This window comes from Uranotaenia lowii, chromosome 3, assembly GCF_029784155.1.
Source record: "Uranotaenia lowii strain MFRU-FL chromosome 3, ASM2978415v1, whole genome shotgun sequence".
NCBI lineage: Eukaryota > Metazoa > Arthropoda > Insecta > Diptera > Culicidae > Uranotaenia > Uranotaenia lowii.
Genome location: NC_073693.1, coordinates 272,562,757 through 272,584,436, shown reverse-complemented (window position 1 = coordinate 272,584,436; position 21,680 = coordinate 272,562,757). Strand labels below are relative to the sequence as shown.

General features: G+C 35.6%; 1 protein-coding gene across 1 annotated transcript in view; it reads right to left on the bottom strand.

The window, feature by feature from the left end:
• Window positions 1-21,680, bottom strand: part of LOC129753421 (uncharacterized) — a 345,448-nt gene that overhangs the window by 12,747 nt on the left and 311,021 nt on the right. The window contains exon 7 of the mRNA XM_055749245.1: window positions 3,548-3,638. Within this exon, the coding sequence (XP_055605220.1) occupies window positions 3,548-3,638 (91 nt within the window). The remainder of the gene's footprint in view (window positions 1-3,547; window positions 3,639-21,680) is intronic.

The following is a 21,680-nucleotide window of genomic DNA, read 5'->3' as shown; positions in this document are numbered from 1 at the left end:
ATTTTGTAGTGTGTGAGCTCAGCGTCTCTTTGACTTATCAACTACCAAAAGGTTAATCAAACTAGAATTTCGGTTTGTGGGGAAAATTACAGGCACTACTTAATCTATATATATACACTCAAAATAATTTTACGGGATTTTTCACATAAACTTAGCTTTTGATGCATCACATCGATTCTACGTGTGCTTTGTAATAGTTAATGTAATTCCATACAATTGAGACATGAATTTGACGTAAAGATTATGTTATGCAAGTTATGTTATGGATTTATGCAGTTATGGATGGATTAGAATTCTTTTTTTCTGGTTTCTCAAGCGTGTGGTAGTAAATTCTAATTGGAGAATTGTTGTCTTTTGTTGAGCTCTAGAGGCTTCAGCGCCGGAAGACGTGCAGTAGACTACAATGAACGTCTTGCGGGACCCAAGCACAAGAAATGCAAATCCGTGCATTGAGAGCGGGGAGGTATGTATATTGATTTCATCGTTGAAATTTATTTTAATTTAAGCTGGTGATTGTTTTGTTTCCAGTTTCGGAGGAATCCATTTTGGGCCATGTCTATTGGCAAAAGGAAACGATCCATTAACTTAACAAGGTAAATTATTCATCATTTTGAAAATGGTATTTTTTTTATTAATTTTTTTCCAACTTCTACGGAATTCCACTAACCAACTCGCTGGCAAGAGGTCCCGAAATTGAGTTTTTATAATATCGATTAATGAAGTTTAGTGACAGTGAACGTGTGTGACAATGTCAACAGTAATAATTATTGAAGTAAATTTTTTTGATCATGAAATTGAATTTATTTTCGTTTTTATTTACCGAAAATAAAATCGAAAAAAATAGAAAAAAAGATCCAAAAATCATTTCTATACTAAACACATTTCAAGTAGCTTTCATCATCACATCGCGTTGAACTCATTAAAAATTCACGTTAGTTGTAGGTGACTTTCATGAAGCGTCAATTCCTATAAGGACGCGTTTACATATCTATTCCGTAGCATCTACGTTGATTTTCATCAATTGGATAAAAATTATGTAGTTTTTCACGTAGCTGCTACGTGCAGATTATTTTGGGTGTAATAATGGATTTCTGTCACTTTAGACTTGGAAACTACTGAACCGATCTGCTTGAAACTTTGCAGGTGGGTGCTGAGGCCGAGGGACCTATTACAGTTTGAGACCCCTCCCTCTTACTGTAAGGGGGGAGGAAGTCTCCCAAGTAATATAGAAATGATTGCATAGCTTGGGAACCAAATGGTATCAAATTTGGCATGGGAGGGTATTTGGGAACGAAAAATATTTCTATGAATATTCGGTACCTAGGAGGGTAGGAAGAGGGTAGGGGGGGGGGGCTTGTTTATAAATTTTTACATAACTCGAGAACTAATGAACCTAATGGAAACAAATTTGGCATAGGAGAGTATTGGAAAACGAGAAATGATTCTAGGATAATGTCAGACCCCTCTCTTCTTCCAGTGAGGATATAGAAAAGGAGGAGGGGGGCTTCCATACTTTTTTATTGCATAACTTGAGAAAAATCCGAGCAACTGGAACCAAATTTGGTTTAAAATGGTATTTGAGTTCGACAAATAGTTCTATGAATATTTGGTGCTCTTCGCTTCTTGCAGTGGGGAGATAGAAAGGTGAGAGGGGGTTCCTTAAGAATTTTCAGTATAACTGGAAAACTAATCAAGCAAATGATACCAAATTTGGCATGGAAAGGAATTTGTTCACGAGAAATGTTACTATGATATTTTGAGAATCCTTTATTCTTCAAGGAGCAAAATTTTGAGAGGCGAAGATGCTCCCATACAATTTTTTACATTACTCGAGAATTTATCAAGCGAGTGGAACCAAATTAAGCTAGGGAGGGTTTTGAGTACAAGGAATGTCTCTAAGAATATTTAGTACTATTGCCTCCTTCCAGTGGAGATATAGGTAGGCGAGAGGGAGGCTCCTTTACAAATTTTTCGCAAAACTTTGGAGTTTATCGAAGAAATGGAACCAAATTTGGCATGGGAAGGAATTTAAATACGAGAAAAGGTTATATGCTTATTTGAGACTCGTTTCTCCTTCAATTGGGGATAAAGTTAGGGAAGTGGGAACTTAGAATTTATCTAACAAATTTAACCAATTATTACATGGGAAATCATTTGGTTACGAAAAATAGTTCTATGATTATTTGAAACACCACTTTTCTTCTAAGGAATACACAGAAAGTAGGGAGGGGGCTACTATAGAATTGTGTTGGTGTAACTGGAGATGTTATTAAGCAAATAGAACCAAATTTGGTTGGAATCTGCCCCCCCTGCCATCTGCCTTGCAGTGTGGGGAAGCACGGAGGAGATTGTATTGCTTATCAACCAATGGAACCAAATTTGATATAATAGGGTTTTTGATTAGAAAAATGAGATCCTTCCAGTAGTTGCAGATCAGAATGAGAAACAGGGGCTTCCATACAGATTTTTTGGCATAAATCGAGTACTTATTAAGCAATTGAAACCATATAAGAAGATAGAGGTTGTTTTCGTACGTAAAATTTGAGACCCTTACTTTAATCTCTAAACAAATCAGAAAAATGGAACAAAATGTGACGTTATTTAGATACTAAAAATGTGTCTAAAGTAGTTCATTAGCCCTTCCCCCCTAAGAAGGGGAAATGGGTGGAATCCATACCAGTTAAACATTCGTTTTGGCAAAATTAAAGAATCAATCTGAATCTTATAGAAACATCGCAAAATTGCAAATGCAACTCCAGTTGAAGCTCTCATTTCAAAGCGGTTGCTTCAGAATTATGTTGAAATTTAACTTAAAACGATGCCAAAAAACCAATTTATACAATTTTATAAATTTTCATTTATTATTGGAAGGGGTAACAAAGAACACCGGGAAAGCTAGTTAAAATATATTATCGTTGAGTCAAAAGCCGCAGCTCTTTCGTACGCGTTTTAAGGCTTCGTTTTGCGTAAAATAGAAATTGTATAAATGCGGTAGAAATGTTCAACTAATTTGAACGAATTGAAACGAGACAGATTTGAAACTGCACTGCTAATTCTAAGCATTTGAATGTTTGGTAAAAGGGTAGAAATTTCTAAATAATTACAAACAACAAACATTTTAGCTGTATGGTCTTCAAAGGAACCATTTCCGAAGCAAGCAACGTAGAGCAAATATTATGAGAAAGTTATTAATTTTTTAGAGTTTGTAAAAGTAACTTTTCCACCATACAGCAACTAGAAATACGCCCGCGGGGATGTTAATCCTCATTTAAACCTTGTTGCTATCATCGGACCGAGGCAACAGCAGAAAAAAAATGTTAAACCGCCACGATGAACGTTGGAAAAAGCTCAATAAAATGAGGCAGGAAAGGTAGCAACAAAAAAAAAACGGAACCAACTTCTACCCAGGTTGGTACTTAATTTATGTTTCTCACTTCGCCGGGTTTGACTTTCCCTTTCCGTTTTGCTCAGGTAACTCAGCTAGAGGTTCCTGGCAACCAACAAATAACTAACTTATTACTGCAACCAACAAAACCGCTCAACTTACCCTTCTCATGTCAACCGGAAATACAAAATCCGACGGCGAGAGCACGATCTTGTTTGGTCCTTTCGAGAGACGAGTTTTTATCAGATAGTTGCTGGCGATTGTTGCATGGAATGGAAGAAAGAGAGAGAAAAAAATGGAGAAGAAAGAAAATTCACACGTTAAAATGAAACTGTCAAAGGTTCGATTATGGTTGTTGGGTGTTGTTTCAATGTTTTTGGATTGTCATTTGTCGCTTTATATAATTTTTGCTCCCCGTTCTATCCTTTTTGGCATCATAAGCTTCCGTTCGAACCAAGGCGAGGTGTATCGTGTCGTGAGCTGAATGGAAAAATGCTCCATCCTCCTAGGGACTAAATAGAGAAAAGGAAAGGAGCAGAAATTGACCCCGAATGCAGACCTCTTTATAGCTCGCTCGCTCGCCTCTTTATGCTGAGGTGGTGGGCGGGTTCTTTTTGTTGAAAAAGCTGAAACTGACGACTTTGGTACCAATTAGCAGCTAATTAAGTGAACCCTCTTGGGTGTTTATTCATCTAGAAAAAAGGATAGGAGCCCCAAGCCAGTCGTATTAAGGGGGTAGATTGAACCGAGTTTTATTTTCCTTTTGCTCCTTTCTCCATTGTTGCAAACGCTTAAACTTTTGATCTGGTAGTTTTTTCTTCGGCTTCCACTCAATTGAAATTGACTTGAATTGATTTTTAATTAAGAAATCATAAAGCGGTTTCGGCTCTCTAATGAAATGGTACGGCAGCGAGTCGAAGGATGAAAGTAACAGCTTTGAAGTGTTCTTGGAATTAAGCTCTCGGGGAGCTATTAATTTTGCTTGAGAGCTAAGTTCATTCACAGTTCGAATGTGTATGATTAATTTGTGAATGGATTTTTTTTTTAAATTTTGAACATTGGACAGGAGTATGAGAAAAATAGTAGGGGAGATAAGGGCATAATGGCCACCTTGAGAGAACAGCTATAATATGTGAATTACATCATTGTTTCGTGTTCAGACACTCAAATAGTCTATTGCCTAATTGAATGAAACTTGAAAAAGTAGATAAAAACGTTTATAAATGCATTTTCAAAATTTTTGCCGAAAGCTGAAAACCAGTCACTGTAGGGGCATAATGAGAACCCCCCACGGGCAGTATAAGCACCATTAATCAGGGCACGATGAGCGTTTTCTGCCGGGGAATCAAGCAGCGAATTCGACTCGATGAAGTCAACTGAATAATAGAGTAACAGCTTGACTTGGTTCATCTGACGCTTTGGCCTATTAGTAAGGTATCGGAGAGGTAATCAGTAGACTCGATTTCGATTCCTGGTGAAGGTGATTTTTTTTTCATTTATCCTAAAACAGTTTGGCAAACTCAAAGAAACAAAATTTGTAGAATTTTCTCTAGCGGATTCTATGATACAAAATGCCTAATTTGGGGTTATCTGGCAAATATTTCTTTGCGGACCTTAATGTTACACCAAGTGGAAGATATGTACCGCGGAAAAAAGAAACCGTGTAAAAAACCTTGTTTATTCCGAAAAACCGCACAAAAAGACCATTCCAGGACCGTGAAAAGGAGTCCAGGAGTGTATACGAATACAAAGGGCAAGGACCTAGTGAGGTATCCTGACGCCATCTTGAAAGCCAATATGGAGGCTTCCGCTTTTTATCAAAATGCTTTGAATCACCGGAATTGACACTGAACTCCTACAATATGCATTTTGGAAAAAAAGCTCAACGAGTAGAAGTCTTTTTTTTATCTAACGTTATTTTCAAATCTAAAATAACGGAACCCGTTCCACTTTTTAAAGCTGAAAATTACTGAAAATTGCTTGAAGCCTCCATAATAAAAAAAAATGGATGGAAATGTTTTACGAGTAGACGTCGAATATTGTTAAAATTTATGAATAGATAAAATAAGAGAAAACATTATAAAGTAAGTTTGCCAGAATTTTTTCAGCACTTACTTATCCGAGCCGGACAAATCTAGGCAATTTTATATAGTAATCCGAGCATTTGATATCAATATTGACGACCATAAATTACGACAAAAAAAAAGTGAATAAATCCTTGAATGAAATCCGGACTTTTCCGGGCCATGCCTGTTCTCACGTTTTGTATTAAATATCCGGACAAACCCAGATAGAACCAGGCAATCTGGCAACCTTTTTATAAAGCAGGATAAAACATGTTAAATATAGAGACATAGAAATAATACAACATGACATAACCACATAAAACCAGACAAATAAATATTGTTTAAGATGACCTAAAGTGAAACTCGATTGAATAGATGAAGCAAGACAAAACAAGTTGAATTAATATTATTAAACAAGTTAAGTTAAATAAAGAAAAATATGAAAAAAAAACAATGTTAAACTAGATAGCGAAAGATAAAATAATTTAAATTGTAATACAAAAGCTAAAACAAGATAAAACAAAATAATACAAGATCAAATACAAGAAAACATGATAAAACAATGTAAAACTAGACTAATAAAGGTTAATTGATAATACATCTCATCTTCATCTTCATCTACATTTTAGCTTGTTTTTTACCTTTTTTTATAAGTCTTATATTTCCTAAATAAATTTATCTTTTTCGAGCTTGTTTTATTTTGTATAATTCTGTTTTAACATACTTTTTGAATCTTGATTTACATTTTATTTTATCTAGTTTTTTCTTGTTCATGATCATCATGTCAATCATGTATTATCTTGTTAAGTCTTGTTTGACATTTTTCTATTTTGTTTTACCTTGTTTTATCTTGGTTCATTCTGTTTTACCATTTATTTTAAATTACATTTGATTTCTTTAAGTTGAGTCTAAACACCTTTATTGTATGGACTGTTTTGCAATTGTTAATCATGTTCAGCATCAGAACAGATGAAAAGTTTTACTTTAAACCTTTTTGGCGGTATTCTGGAAATTATATTCCTACATCAGATGATGAAAGCTTACATTCTACGATTAAGTCTTCAAGAATTAAGAGAAAATTTGATAAACAGGAATTCGGTTTGAGATTTTAAAGGCTTAACATAACTATCAATCAAAGTTTAGGATTTAAGGAACAATCTTCTATACACAGCAAAAAATTTCTAAAAGTACACGGAATCTAAAAAACGAGTGATCTATTTTTTCTTGAGTGTAATTACGAAAAGATGTAATTTTCAACTCCTTTTGATGTATATTAGTCTATTTTCAAAAATTAAATAGAAATAAACTGTTTATATTCAATTTTAGATTGCGTCATGCAAAAACCAACCGGTCAATGAAATTTATATCACAAACAGTGTAAAATTATATCTGTTTGATTTAAAATTGAATGGAAATATTTGAATTGTGCCATTTTATATTTCAAGTTAGTTTGCGCGTCGGGCACAAAGTAAACAAGTCAGAAAATGATTCGGAAACGAGTCTTTCGAAAGCGTAGCTATAGCAGCACTTTTATAGAGCCTTTAAAAGCAGTCAGTGTACTGGAAATTAAGAATGTGGTTGAAACTGATTAATTTTCTTTCCATTGCAGCAAGGTCAGATTTTTTGCAGTGGCTGAAATCGGGACAGTGATTATCCGGAGAAACTTTTGGTGATGCTGACCGAAAAACCATGATGTTCCGGAACCATTCGAGGATACTGATGACGCTGATCTGTAAAAACATCTCCGTGCTGGGAATCATAGGATGCAACAACAATTCCAGCCTGACGCTTTCCGTGATGGTTTTATTATATTCAGTTTTGGAAATAAATACTAATTAAAAATGAAAGATGCGGCGTATTCATTCAAAGACAAAACCAAATCCTGAATATTTAGCAAAAATATCAATATTCACGATAATAAATTTCAAAATTTACATCCCTGTGTATTTTTACACGACGGCTTTCGTGATCCGATCTCGTGCATTGATTTCGATCTAAATTTACACGCCTTAAAAATTACATCCTTGAAAAAAAATACACCGTGATAGAATTTTACATCAAAATCGATGTTCCGTTTTCGTGCATCGTTTTCGATCTAAATTTTCACGAATTTTTCTTGCTGTGTATGGTGACGTATTCTTCCAATAGTTTAAAAAAACCTTTATCCCTCAACCGTCCCTGAAACTTTTACCTGTTGCTGTTCCTGGAGTGTCAATTCAATCGTTGTTTATTATGTTAAGTATTGCAGCACTGATGTTATTACATACCTAGAATCGGAATGAAACTTCTTTCCTGATGAATATAAATTCATTGCAAAAATCTTGCGTGAATATACCCAAAATCCAGTGCAATGATTTAAGTGCAAAAAATCTGAGAATTGCAAATTGACAAAATTGCAATTTGCAATTGGAAAAACAACTACCTTTGAAAAATTTGTCCAAAATTCTGTGTTTCGTATTTTGAAAATCTAAAGATACGAAAGTTTGGCGAATGACATCAACTTTCCAATCGTCTTTTCAAAATTCATTATTTGCGAATTAAACAATTTTGACGGCTCACTGATTGAGAAGAACGGGTTTTACACCACTAAAAAGTGGTTACATTTTTTTGTGGTCATGATCTTAAAAATTGTCACACATATGCTTATGTGAAACGTATAGCTTCTAACTTCGGCGTTTTTGGACACTAAGTGAAATTTTTTTTGTGCTTTCCGTTGCTAATCTACATTTTTTTACCGAAACATGTTTTATTTGGATTTTTTCTGCTTAGACTTTATAGGTTATGTATAAGCTTATCGGTCTTTTCAAGTCAATAATAACTTTTTTTTATATTTTCTGCATCACTTACTTACTCACTTAATGATCCCGCGCCGATCCTCCAGTGCATAGGGCCGTGGTAAAAGACCTCCACTGTTGACGATCCGGAGCCAGCGTCTTCACCTGGTCCCAGTCAAGATTCTCGTCGACAGTTCGGACTTCAGCGGCTAGGCTTCGCCGCCACGAGTTTCTGGGTCTGCCTCTTCTTCGATGTCCTTCTGGGTTCCAGTCTAGCGCCTCTCTGCAAATCTCGTTTTCATCTTTTCGCAGCGTGTGCCCAATCTATCTCCACTTACGTTCCTGAATCTCGATTTCTAGCGCCCTTTGATGACACCGGCGATGTAGTTCCTCATTCGAGATCCAGTTGCCAGACCACCAAGCGCGAATGATATTTACAAATACTTGCAGTTACAAATACAGCGGTTTACAAATACTTGCAGTTTTCGCGTCGTCACCACATATGTGCACCAAGTTTTGCACCCGTACAGCAATACGGATTTGACGTTTGAGTTGAAGATTCGAATTTTTGATTCGGGTTTCGATGTCTTTCCTGGTACCACCATCAGGCGTAATCTGGCTACCAAGATACTGGAAGCACTTCACTTTCTCAACATGTTGCCCAGCTACCATGAAACTGGAGGGATTTCCTGTGTTGATCTCCATCGACTTGGTCTTTCCGACATTGACTTTGAGACCTGCTGCCTTGGAGCTTTCGGTGAGGTCGTCGAGTTTGCTCTGCATATCCGGTTGCGTTTGGGCGAGCAAAACAATATCGTCAGCCAGGTCAAGGTCGTTCAGATGCTCTATTGTTGAAGGATTCCACGGCAATCCTCGGTTCGGTGCACAGTCGATCGATTCAGTCAGAATCTCATCCATTACGATTAGAAAAAGTAGCGGTGATAAAATACATCCTTGTCTCACTCCAGCAGTTACCGGGATTGGTTCGGACAAGACACCGTCGTGCAAGACCTTGCACTAACATGCCTCGTATTGTGCTTCGGTGAGATGGACTAGTTTCTCTGGGACCCCTCGTCGCCTTAGAGCCGCCCAGATGTTTTCATGGTTAAGTCGGTCGAATGCTTTTTAGAAATCAACGAACCCCAGCAGAAGAGAGTCCTGAAATTCGTTGATTTGTTCCAGTATGATTCGGAGCGTTGTGATGTGGTCCACACATGATCGTCCGGATCGGAATCCAGCTTGTTGCCGTCGGAGTGTAGCGTCGATTTTCTCCTGGATCCTGTTCAGGATCACTTTGCAGAGTACTTTGAGGGTTGTACAGATCAACGTTATGCCTCGCCAGTTACCGCACTCTGTCAGGTCTCCTTTCTTCGGGACCTTTACGAGGATACCCTGCATCCAGTCGGCCGGAAATGTTGCAGTATCCCAGATGTCAGCGAAAAGACGATGCAACATTTGTGCTGACAGGGCAGGGTCGGCTTTCAGCATTTCAGCAGGGATGCAATCGATCCCAGGTGCTTTTTTGGATTTCATGTTTTTGATTGCCGCTTCTATTTCAGCCAGCGAGGGCGCTTCCGAGTTGACGCTATTTATGCGACTTACTGTTGGCGCTTCAAGCTGCGGGTTCTGTTGGCCATCGCTATTTGTGACTCGGAAGAGTTGTTCGAAGTGCTCAGTCCATCGTTTGAGCTGATCTGTTCGATCGGTCAATAACTGACCTGCTCGGTCTTTCAGCGGCATTCTTGCATTAGTCCTTGCACCACTGAGACGGCGAGAAATGTCATAAAGTACTCGGATATCTTCATTGGCGGCGGCTCTTTCTCCCTCTTCGGCTAGGGAGTTTGTCCAGGCTCTCTTGTCTCGTCTACAAGCTCGTTTAACTGCCTTTTCCAGCTCTGCACATCGTAAGCGGGCGACTGCTTTGGCTGACCCGGTACATGCCTGGTCAATTCCGACTTTCGCCTTTCTCTGATCATCGACCATCCTCCAAGTTTCATCCGACATCCATCCACTTCTTCTTCCACAAACTTTACCGAGAGTACCATGGCTCGTCGTGATAAAGGCATTCTTGATTCCACACCACTGTTCTTCGACTGTTCCGTCTGTCGGCAATTCCGAGGCTCGGGATTCTAGCTGTTCAACGTATGCCCTTTTCACCTCTGGATTCTCCAACCGGCGGACGTCGTATCGACACCCGACTTTCTCCTCGCGCCGTTGGACACGCGCAACTCTCAGTCGTATCTCGCCAAGAACGAGGTGATGGTCAGATGCAATGTCTGCGCTTCGTTTGTTGCGGACATCAAGAAGGCTCCTTCTCCATTTTCGGCTGATGCAGATGTGGTCAATTTGATTTTCTGTTCGGCCATCTCGGGATACCCAAGTGACCTTATGTGCTGGTCGATGGGGGAAGAGCGATCCACCGATCACCATGTTGTTGTTGCCACAAAATTCTACAAACAGCTCTCCGTTTTCGCTCATCTGTCCTAGACCATGGCGCCCCATGATGCGCTCAAGGTCTTGATTGTCGGAGCCAATCTTTGCGTTGAAGTCGCCCAAATAGATTTGAATGTCACCCTTCGGAATTCTCTCTACCACGCTGTTCAAATTTGTGAGTGTAAAACTACTCTTTCTCCTGCAAATCGGCAACGTCAGTTGGCGCATAACACTGGACCATTGTAAGGTTTCTAACCCGTGTTCTGAATCTGGCTACGATTATTCTTTCGTTTATCGGTTCCCATCTAATGAGGGCCGCGTAGGCCTGCGAAAAATTTTTTGGAAGCAACTTAAAAATAGTTTCTTTTCTCATTGGTTGAACGTGCTCCAAGAACGCTTAAATGAATTAGAAAGTTACTGTAATGCTAAGAGCTTAAGAGTTATTCATTATTGTCTTATATAAACTATGAAAAATGCTGCTTATTTTGAGAAAAGACATATTTAAAAGATTTTCTGCGTTGAAACAATGAATTCAACTTGAGACTAAAGTATGATATTTTCCAGTGTAAGTCAGTGAACTTTGAAAAAGTTTTCTCAAAAAAGGGAGACAGCGAGACATTCAACAAAAAAAAAGGGACATGTCCTGCTTTTGCGGGACAGATTTCAACCGAAATTTAACGGTGTTATATGACGCTCATGAATTGAAACTTATTTTTAATTGTAAATTGTAAATTTCAAATTTTCAATTCAATCAACCTTTTGTATTGGAACTAAAAACTTGACATACAAAAACCCTACCTCGTCTCTATAGATATATATATTTTTTTTAAAATTTACGACACTTCTCCTTTCTTGTGGCATTTGTGTCGGATATTTCTATAATGGGTTTTTATTAAGAAGTGCCAGAACTTCAAAACGAATTCATCGAATACTAAATTTTTGCATCAACGAATTGGATGTCATGTTACAGGCGTTCACCTCTCTCAATGGTCAACATAATAAGCAAAAAAAATTAAAAATCTAATATCCTCTTCTTTATAACTAAAAAAAAAAATTAAAAAATACGTTTATGACATTACAAATGTTATGCTGATATGAAATGTTCTTCAAAAAACCAATTTCAGTCTCATTTTAACTTCGTTTTTCTTGTGTTTCTACACAAGGCTACAAGATTTACATTGTTATGAAGTGCAATGAATTTTACCCTTCTCTTCATTAAGTAACAAATTTGCAACAATTAATGTATGAAAAAAAAAATCGAATTTAATTTATTTTTTTCTTGATATAACATCATTTCCAACTATTTGAAATAATTTTAGAGAAAAAATAAAATAAAAATAAAAGGTAATTTTGACTAAATTGTGAGCTTTTGTGGAAATAGATTAAAATTAACAAGAAAAAAAAGCTAAGGGGTTTTTATATTTGTTAAATTTTCCTCGTTTAACGAATTTTTAAAGAAACTTCGAACCAATTTGAATTTTGGATATTTTTAAAGCAAAAATCTAAACATTGTGCAGTTTTCAAAAAAATTGTTAAATGAAATCAAGTTTTTTTAACTTTCTGCATTAATGTCAAACATTATTGAAATAATTTCTTTCCATTTTTTTTAAACTGTTGAATTTATTTTTTTTAGATCATGCATCATCATGCGTCATCATAATATTATTCTTAAAATGAATAAAGTATAACAAACAGAATCAGAATCACAGTGCCCTAAATTTACGCAAAATTAGCTCATTAATTTTTAAATGCATAAAAAAAAATTACAATTTAATTCATGCATTTTAGTATAATGAGGCAAAAAGTTTGAATTTATTTTACACTGAATATCACTGCTGGCTCGGATATATTTGTGCTCTCTGAAATCCTTATCCCAAGCATTATTCTTAGTATAAAGTAATTCAATTAAACGAACTGTGCCACCTTCTTATTATATTTTCCCGACATTCAACTCGAAACTATCGAGTTTCTGTCTTGTCCCGAACAATTCAGCCGATGCGAAAAACAGCGAGACACCGCTGAACCATGTCAAGGATGGATGTTATTGTGAAGATTCTATCGACGACCAGTATCGACACATTTATCTCCCGCGCCATTGACAGTACAAATATGGGGCAAAGATAATTGGAAATTTTTCCTTCTCCCGGTCGGTTGTTGTTGAATGCTGCAGCACACAGTCCTAACAAGAGGAACTCCTTTCTTCGAGAATGAGCTCTGGAAATGTAGCAAATATTGGGTTTCGCCAGGTTCCGGAAGTGTTTGGAAGGCGAGAAATAAAAACTGAAAGCGGCCAACCCACTCAACTACCACCACAAATGAGGAAGTCATCGATGCTGTCCTGGGAGTGGAGAAGGATTTTGTTGGCCCAGTTGGGTTCCATATTTGTTGAATGGAAGAAGAGGAAAAGCGATGAATTATGAGCAGCTACATACTTGATGGTGGCAGCAATGTTGCCACGTACAAGTTTGTATGAGCTATGCTTTTCGAGGAATAATTGGCAAACAATGCTGGCCACGTTGCTATCAATTGACTCCTGACACCATTAAATCTACGATATCAAGGACCATCTCGGATGCTGAGTTTCTGGAAATGTCTTATTGGCAAAAAGAAATCTAAAACTTGAACTACAAAACTTTCGGTATCGTTTTTTTTTCCTAAATATATTTAAAAAAAAACAAAAATCTTAAGATTTTAATATGAAATTCATTTTATCAAAGCATCCGTTCAATTGAATAATTCAGAAAGTCTTGCTGTAGCTACACATTTAAATCCGAATTTAATATTTTAGATTGCTGTCGTTTGTCGGAACACAGAATAAAACCGAAATCCAAAACAAAATCAACCGACGACGTTCAGAGACGCGTCGAACAACAACAGGTCTCTAGGGCTCAGCCCCGGAGCTTCATTCGATTTTCACACCGTTTGTCTTTCGCTCCGGGTTGAAAATAAAGCGCAACATGAATTTACTCGGAATAATGTTGTTAGGTAGTAGGGTGGTATTTTAGAGTTTTAAAAGTGAAAAATACGGCGAATTTAAGTTGACCACTTTTTGGTCCGAATAATTATCCGAATCGAATCCGATGAAATTATAAATATAGTGTCTAGTAAAAGCGTGTATTTGTTAAAAAAAATCTACTGACAGCAAACTTAAACACTTTTTATATTAATTTATAACTGATAATGAAAAAAAACCGTGTCAAGCCTATTATATATTCTCAAATTTTTTCCATATTTTTAGCATAATTCAGTACTGTAAGAGAACTCAAACCATTTCAACGCATTGATTAGCATTTTTGAATCCTAAAAAAATTAAAAAAACAAAAATCCTTGGAATTCCCAAAGCCAATAAAAAGTGCTAAATTACTTGAAAAATACACGATCTAAATTCGAAAATGAATCAGATTGAGCAAGGAAAAAGATAGTTCTACCTTAGTATAAAAAGTGAAAATCGACAAGGAATCTATAAAACTAAAAAAAAAAAATGAATAATGAAACGCTACGGAAAGAATCTGAATGTATTGCTTTGCAAAACTCATCATTTAGAACTCCCGTTTCGAAAACTGTTGACAGTAGTAAAATAGTCAGCAAAGAAATATAACATATTGTGAAACAAATGGATAGTTATCAGAAAATATACGATATTTGATGAATAACCTGAAATCTAGTTAACTTACTTCTATCGACAGTGAAAAATCTTTCTCAATTATATCAAATTCTTGCAGCTAGAATTAGCAGCAGTTTGTCGGTTGAAATACTTTGTTATTTGGTCTTTGGTTGGCTTATTGAAATATTGAGGCATTAAAAGGTTTGAAATGCTTTGTAATACTAATATTTACCTAAAATTTAAAAATACAATATCGATAAGGATTCTTCATTTTCAATTTTTCCAGGGATACCGGGAATCCCCAAGAAAAGGATCGTCAGATTTCCTGATTCCCGGGAACGCTAAAATGGCACTCTAAAAATACAGCTGGATTTAGCTTTTTTTCTATTTCAATTTGTTTAATTAATAGGAGAAAGAAAAAAAAAATTGTTTGAGTTTCAGTACTGCGAGCTATAGGAATTCTAAAATTACAGTTAAGAGTTTCGAATTTGACTTTCCAGTTTTCAGTCCGTTCTCAATTTTGACCTGAGATCTCCAAAAATTTTCAGATCTAGGTGGGATGTTATGAGTTATGCGGTTTGAGTTTTAAGCTTTAAGTTCTGAGTTATGAATTTTGATTCCCAAACTCTGAGCTCTGAGTTCAGCTTTGTTTTGATCTCTGAGCTCAGTGTTGTTAATTTGGTGTTCTATGTTCTAATTTTTTATTTCAAGTTCTGATTATGTTTACAGGGTTTCGAATTTTTAGTTCTGAATTCAGAGTTCAAAGATCCAAGCTCTGGGTACAAAAATCTGAGTTCTAAGATATTTGTCCTGAATATTAAGCATTGAAGTCGCAGGTCGCAGGTTTTGAGCTCTGAGTTCTGAATTCAGCCTTCGGAGTTCAAAGTTTCAACACCCGAGTTTTAAGTTCTGAGTTCAAAGTCCAGAATTCAGAGATCACAAATCCGAAAATTTTGTTTTAAGTTCTCATTTCTGAGTTCTGGGCTTGAGTTCTAAATTCCGTGCTCTGTGTTTTGAGTTCTAAGGTGTGAGTTGTAGATGTTGGTTTCAGAGTTCGGCGTTATAAATTCTGCATTCTGAGCTTTGAGTGTAGATATCTATTTTCTGCGGTCTGATTTAAGTTTTACAAGATTCGAGCTCTGATTGCTAAGCTTAACATTATTATTTTTGAGTTCGAAGTTTTGAGTTCTAAATTTCGAGTTTTGAACTCTCATATTTGTTGTGAGCCTACTTGATTGAATAATTCTACTGAATCAAAGCAATCGAAAGATTCTCTTTAATACAATCATGGTATAGTTTTCTATAATGCTATTTCATATGTCCATTATTTTTATTGAAAATTGAAGTCAAATAAAAAAATAGAACCTAGTATACACATTTTTTGGAGAATATCATTAAAAAACAATCAAGCTCATCACAAATGTATGATTTCAAAAATTCGAAAAGAATAAAACTCTGTGGATCTGTGACGCAAATTCAGTGACTAAAACATACAAATGTAGTAAAATTTTATGAAATTACAGATTTTTCAGTGATTTCTTAGCAATTTGTTACATACAGAGGGCATGAGGAACTCCAATATCTCTGTAGTGGTAAAAAAAATTACAGAGAAACCCGGAAGATGACGTAGGAAACCGTGTAAAAATTGCCGAAATAGGTAAGCATGCTATGTAAAATTTGAACTTGTATGGGTGAGCTCTCTTAATATTCATCAAGTTATGTAGACAGGTTGATTTCGGAAACTTTATTCTGGCTCATAGATCTACAAATTCTGAGTTCAAGAAAATCAGTACTGAGTTATGAGATCTGAATGCTCAGTGCTGAGCTCCTTTTTTCTTAGTTCATGGTTTTGTATTCAGAGTTCTGATTTCTGAATTCTTAATTTTAGGTGTAACCACTGAGTTCATAGTTCTAAATGCAGAATTCTGAATAGGAGAAAAAAACGATTTCACCTGATAAACACTTTCAGAGGCTCTTAATTAATAAAACATGCCTTAAAAGTTAACCGGCGCGTATGGGCACATATGCGCATTTTGTCCTAAAAAAATTGGAAAACATACTTCAGAGCCTTTAAAAAAATTTGTATTTCTTGTGAAGAAGTTTCTTCTTTTTAAAACTTTGATCGATTTTTCCGGATTGCATTCTTTCTTTACGAGTTATGAAAGATTCTTCTTAAACTTATCCCCAGTCCCCCTTCTAAGTAGTGATTTTGAAATCTTAAGCTTTAATTTATTAATTCTGAGTTTCGAGCTCGTAATGCAAAGCTTTGAGTTCTATGTTTTTAGTTTTGGGTTTTGAAATCTTAGTTATAGGTTCTTAGATCTAAATTCTATGACCTTTATCCAAGTTCTCAGCTCTCAGCCTTGAGCTCTTAGTTCTGAGTTGTGAGCTCTGAACTTCAGAAGTAAGTTCTTAGTGCAAAATATTATGAATTTTGGTAGTCTTTAAAAAAAATTTTTTGTCTGTTTTTTTTTTGTTATTATTTCTTAAATGGCTGCCAGCCTTAATAATGATGTTTTACACAAAAATTTAAAGCCACACTTCCGCTTTGAAACAGAACTAAGATTATGAAGTATTTTAGTGTCCTCAAGGTAAAACATAACCTAAAAATCCTGTTGCTATTACTATAAATAAAATAATAACTCCTGTTGTTCAAGTAGGAATAAATAAATAAGATCTATAATAAACTCCTCGTCCTACATGAGAAAATAAACATGCAAAAAAATGATGCTCCATTTGCATGACAAATTCGTAAAAATCATCCATTATTTACATCTCGATAAATATGATTTACTCTATTGAATGCAGTTTCAATATCTGCAGTATAATGTATAGCTAAAAATAATCCTGTTAAAATTTGAATAATTAAGCATAATCCTAGTAATGATCCAAAATTTCATCAAGCAGAAATATTTGATGGAGCAGGTAAATCGACTAATGCAGGGGTAAGCAACCCGCGGCCCGCGGGCCGCATGCGGTCCTCGAGTCATGTTGGTGCGGCCCGCGAAGCTTATCTCACATTAAATTTATTTCACGATTTTTTCTCTACGATAGATTGTAAATAATCATAAAAAAGCAGTCCCTACTAAACCAAAAAAAAAGATAGATCAATAACTTAATATGCACGTCACTTGTTTGTATTTGCATTTGTCCCATAAGTATCCAGCTTGTTAACTTTTTTGTAGGATTTAAGCTTTTTGAGTTGGGTTTAGTTGAGTTCTTTTTGTTTATTGGAAAAACGGAATATAGAAGTTAGTTAAGTCTTTATTTTTCGTTTCAAGCAAAGTTAAAGTCGTATGATGAAATGAAGTTCTTGATAAGTGACAGAAATAAACAAAGTTGTATAATCAAAACTGGGCAAACGATAACAGATTTCTTATCGACAGAACTCAGCGAAACTCTGATTTTTCGACGAAAAACAATATTTGTAATTCTGTGATTCAAACCAAAAAGTTTGTAACGATTACACAGCGGAACATTATTTTTGTTGCCTATTATTCAACTGATTTTGTAAGAGTTTGGCGTCCTTAATTCAAAACATTTCACAGATTTTGTCTATCACTTCTAGTTTCGGTGATCAGTTTTGGTACAACCAATCTTTCACGTCTCGGTGGCCGTGTAGTTAGCTTGGTGACACTTTAATTTGGACCACCTGAGGCATGGGTTCGATTTCCATATCGGTACTGGTTGTTGAATGTAAATATAATTGTCCATGTTATTTCAGTCTTTGAGTCTTATTCGGCTAAGACGGTGTACGTCTTTTCATAACTTACCAATAAATCTACATAAAAACGAAAAGCTGGGTTTCAATCTATTTACAACCCTTCATTCAATCATGGACTTAAATATTGCCAAGAAATTCATGTACATGTATCAGAGATACAACACTTTCGATAAATTGATTTCTACAATTTATAGAAAATATAGAAAATAAGATTACAACTTCTTCTGACATCATTAAAGAAAGGTATTAAATATTGGATATTGAATATTTTAATTCATCCAACAACTTTGTTGAACACTGCGAAATGATATAGCTAACGGTTTTAAAAATATAAATGATTCAATTCAGTTTAATTTTTCTTTAAATTTTCGTCAAAGTTCCCGTTTTGAGCTGATTTGGAAAAAAAGAAAACTTCCATAACTTTTTTTCACAGAATTCAAAATTACTAGCGGTGTTTGGGAAACTTGATTATTGAGTCATGAAGTTTTTGTATTTTACAGTTTTGTCAAAAAAGTAATCAAATTGAAAAACTAATTGTTTATCCTATTTTTAAAAGATATTTCGAAAACTAGAGCTGATAAAAAAATTGAATGATTCAGCGCTCCTGAATAAGTCATAACCAATTCTAAGATTCCTGGTATCTCGGAAAATGTGAACTTTTGTTTCGCGTGTCATGTGTGATGCTATTTTCAAAAATTTCATAGGAAAATCATGCCCAACGTTAATAAAATTGAGTCATTGAACTTTGAAATTAGCAATCTACATTACCAAAGCCAGAAGATTTTCATGATGCAGCTCTAGAAAGCCTATCTCAGAGGTATCTAAATTTATTTTATAGAATTTTTAAAATCTGTAAAAAAATTCTAGATTCAAAAATGAAAACTGTAAGTAACATTGACAAATCTGCTGGAAAAATCAGTGAAAATCATTTTTTTTTTCTTAATTTTGAAACCTTTTTCAACATCTCATATGGAACTTCTTATTAAAAAAAAACTCCATTTATAGAAAAAAATAAGGCTTCACGACAAAACATTGATAAATTGTGAATTTTTTTTTCAAAAATTCGCAGAAAAAAAATCGCTATGATGGAAAACACCATCGCATTGGTTCGAAAGAAAAAAGTTTTTTTTCTCAGAAAATGGTTCAAATCTTTTTACGAACCATAGAAAGACTTTCACATTTTTTAGTTTTTTATAAATAAAAAAGAAACAAAAGATGTTTCCTCTTTGTAAAAAAAGGAATATTCACTAAACATTTCAGATAAATAAAAATATTTCCATTATTGTAAAATGATTGATTGATTGAACCTATTCAATTTCGGCTGGTTTAATCACCTTTAATTTAAACAATGTATATACAAGTACATGGATATGTTTAACAGTTTTTTGTTGTCATAAATTTTTCGTTAAAAAAAATACATAAAGTTCTGTCAACTATTATTATCTTAATTTTATTTTAATGCGGCCTGCCGAAAGAATTTCAAAATAGAAGTGGCCGAATGCTTCAAAAGGTTGCTCACCCCTGGACTAATGCATTATCACAACTGTTACAACTGTGAAAATAAGTGATTGATGGAATATTGGAAAGTTGTTCAAAATAAAACATGAAAGCGTTAAGCTTTAAAATGTTCTAGTGGTTTGAATAAAACTGCGCGATGTTTTGAAAAAAAATTATTAGAATGCTTTAAAAACCTTTTGTAACTTAACCTTCTAAAGTCTGCTTCATTTAATATTGGAACACAAACAATTGCGTGTAGTTCAGTCATTTATTAACGAATTCATAATTTGTTTTTCATACAAATGTAGCATTTTCTTTACTCTTTCATAAAAAAAAATTAAAAAAATTATTCATTGCTGTTTCGAAGAAATTCTCGTACTTTTCCCGTAATACGGCACATTAGGCGGCGCACACCCTTTTCGTCCACCGTTTTGGCGATTTGATTCCACCAGTTCTTCATTTGAGTCATGCTCCTAACAAATTTTCCCTTTGCCTTAAGCTTCCGCTTCGTGATTGCCCAGTATTACTCTATCGGCCGGAACTGGGGGCAGTTTGGAGGGTTGAGGTCCTTCGGTATTACGCTGACCCCGTTCGTTGCGTACCAATCCATAACCGTTTTGCTGTAATGGCAGCTTGCGAGGTCCGGCCAAAACATTACTGGACTGTCGTGGGCACGAATAAACGGCAGAATCCGTTTCTGTAGGCACTCTTTTTTGTAGACTTCTGATGTCATTGTCTTGTCAGTGAGAAAGACTTTGGTTTTCTGTCCACAACTGCATATCCCCTGCCAAATCATGTACTTGCGGGCGAATTTATCCGCAAACACGAACTTAAATTTTGCAGGTACATCCCCCCGAGCCGTCGCCAAATAAAATTTTTGACCTGGGATTTGCCCAAAATCCGCCTTCACGTAGGTCTCATCGTCCATCAGAATACATCCGTCGAACTTGGTCAGCACTTGGTCGTACAGCTTTCGAGCACGGATTCTGGCCACATTGTTCTGCTTCAGCGTCCGATTTGGCTGTTTGCTGGCTCGGAATGACCTTATTCCTTCCCGGAGACGAATTCGTCGCACCGTACTGTGAGCGGCCTGGAACTTATTGGCCAAATCGCGGTCTGAAAGATTGGGATTCCTCTTGACGGCCTTGATGACTTTCCCACGCAGTTTCCGGTCGACAGTTCCACTCCGACGCTTCGAATGCGGCTTCCGAGTCGTCGTCAATGTTTCCTTGTACTGCTTGATAACACGCCATACGGTATTTCTGGGCATTTTAAGCTGTTTAGCTAGCTTCGATGCCGACAACAATGGATTTTCAAGAAAACTGTGCACAATTTGATCTCTCCGTTCGGCTTCCATGGCGGTTGTTTACAAAATGCTATCGTTTGGTGTTATGACATAAATACATGGTGAAAGGTAATGAATTTCCCGACACGTGGGTGAAAAAAGTTTCCAAATCCGTCCACTAGGAGCGCCACAATGAGCAAAAGAATTTGTTCCAATATTAAATGAAGCAGACTTTACTGTATACGAGCCCATTTATGGTCCTCATTTTTTTGTAAGTTTTGGGCTGAATTCAGTACTGTAAAGCATTAAAAACTATTTAAATGTATCAAAAACACATTTTGCAATTATAAAATCTAAAAGATAGCTAAAAAAAAATTACGAAAACATCTTCCGGGTTGTAGAGGATTCAACTGTTCAATCAAACAATGTGTTTAAAAACAGGTTCACAGAACTCTTACTGTATTAAGCAGATTGTGGGACACTGGAACATTTTTTGACCCAATACTGTGAATTATACAATATCTTGCACTATATAAAGTGAAATACACTTAATTGGTTTTTTGTTCGTCCCTTTTTTTAATAGAAATTCGTGTTGATGAGGATGATGATCCATTGTTTTTAACTTAAGAGCTCAACAATTGTTTTGCAGTTTATTTGTAATTCGTGTGATTGTCTCATAATTTTATAATACTACTGGCATTTTTTTTTTGCAGAGAAACAGCTTTTTTTGGGGCCTTGTTTAAAAAAATCACCATAAAATATTCATAAATATGTTTAAGGGTAATATTTGATGATACATTAATGCGGATACTGTGGTTATTGTTCCATGAAACTACAAATATTACAACAAAATGATATGAATTTAATATGTTCATTGACACGTGCGGCGAGATGAAACGCTAGGTAGAAGAA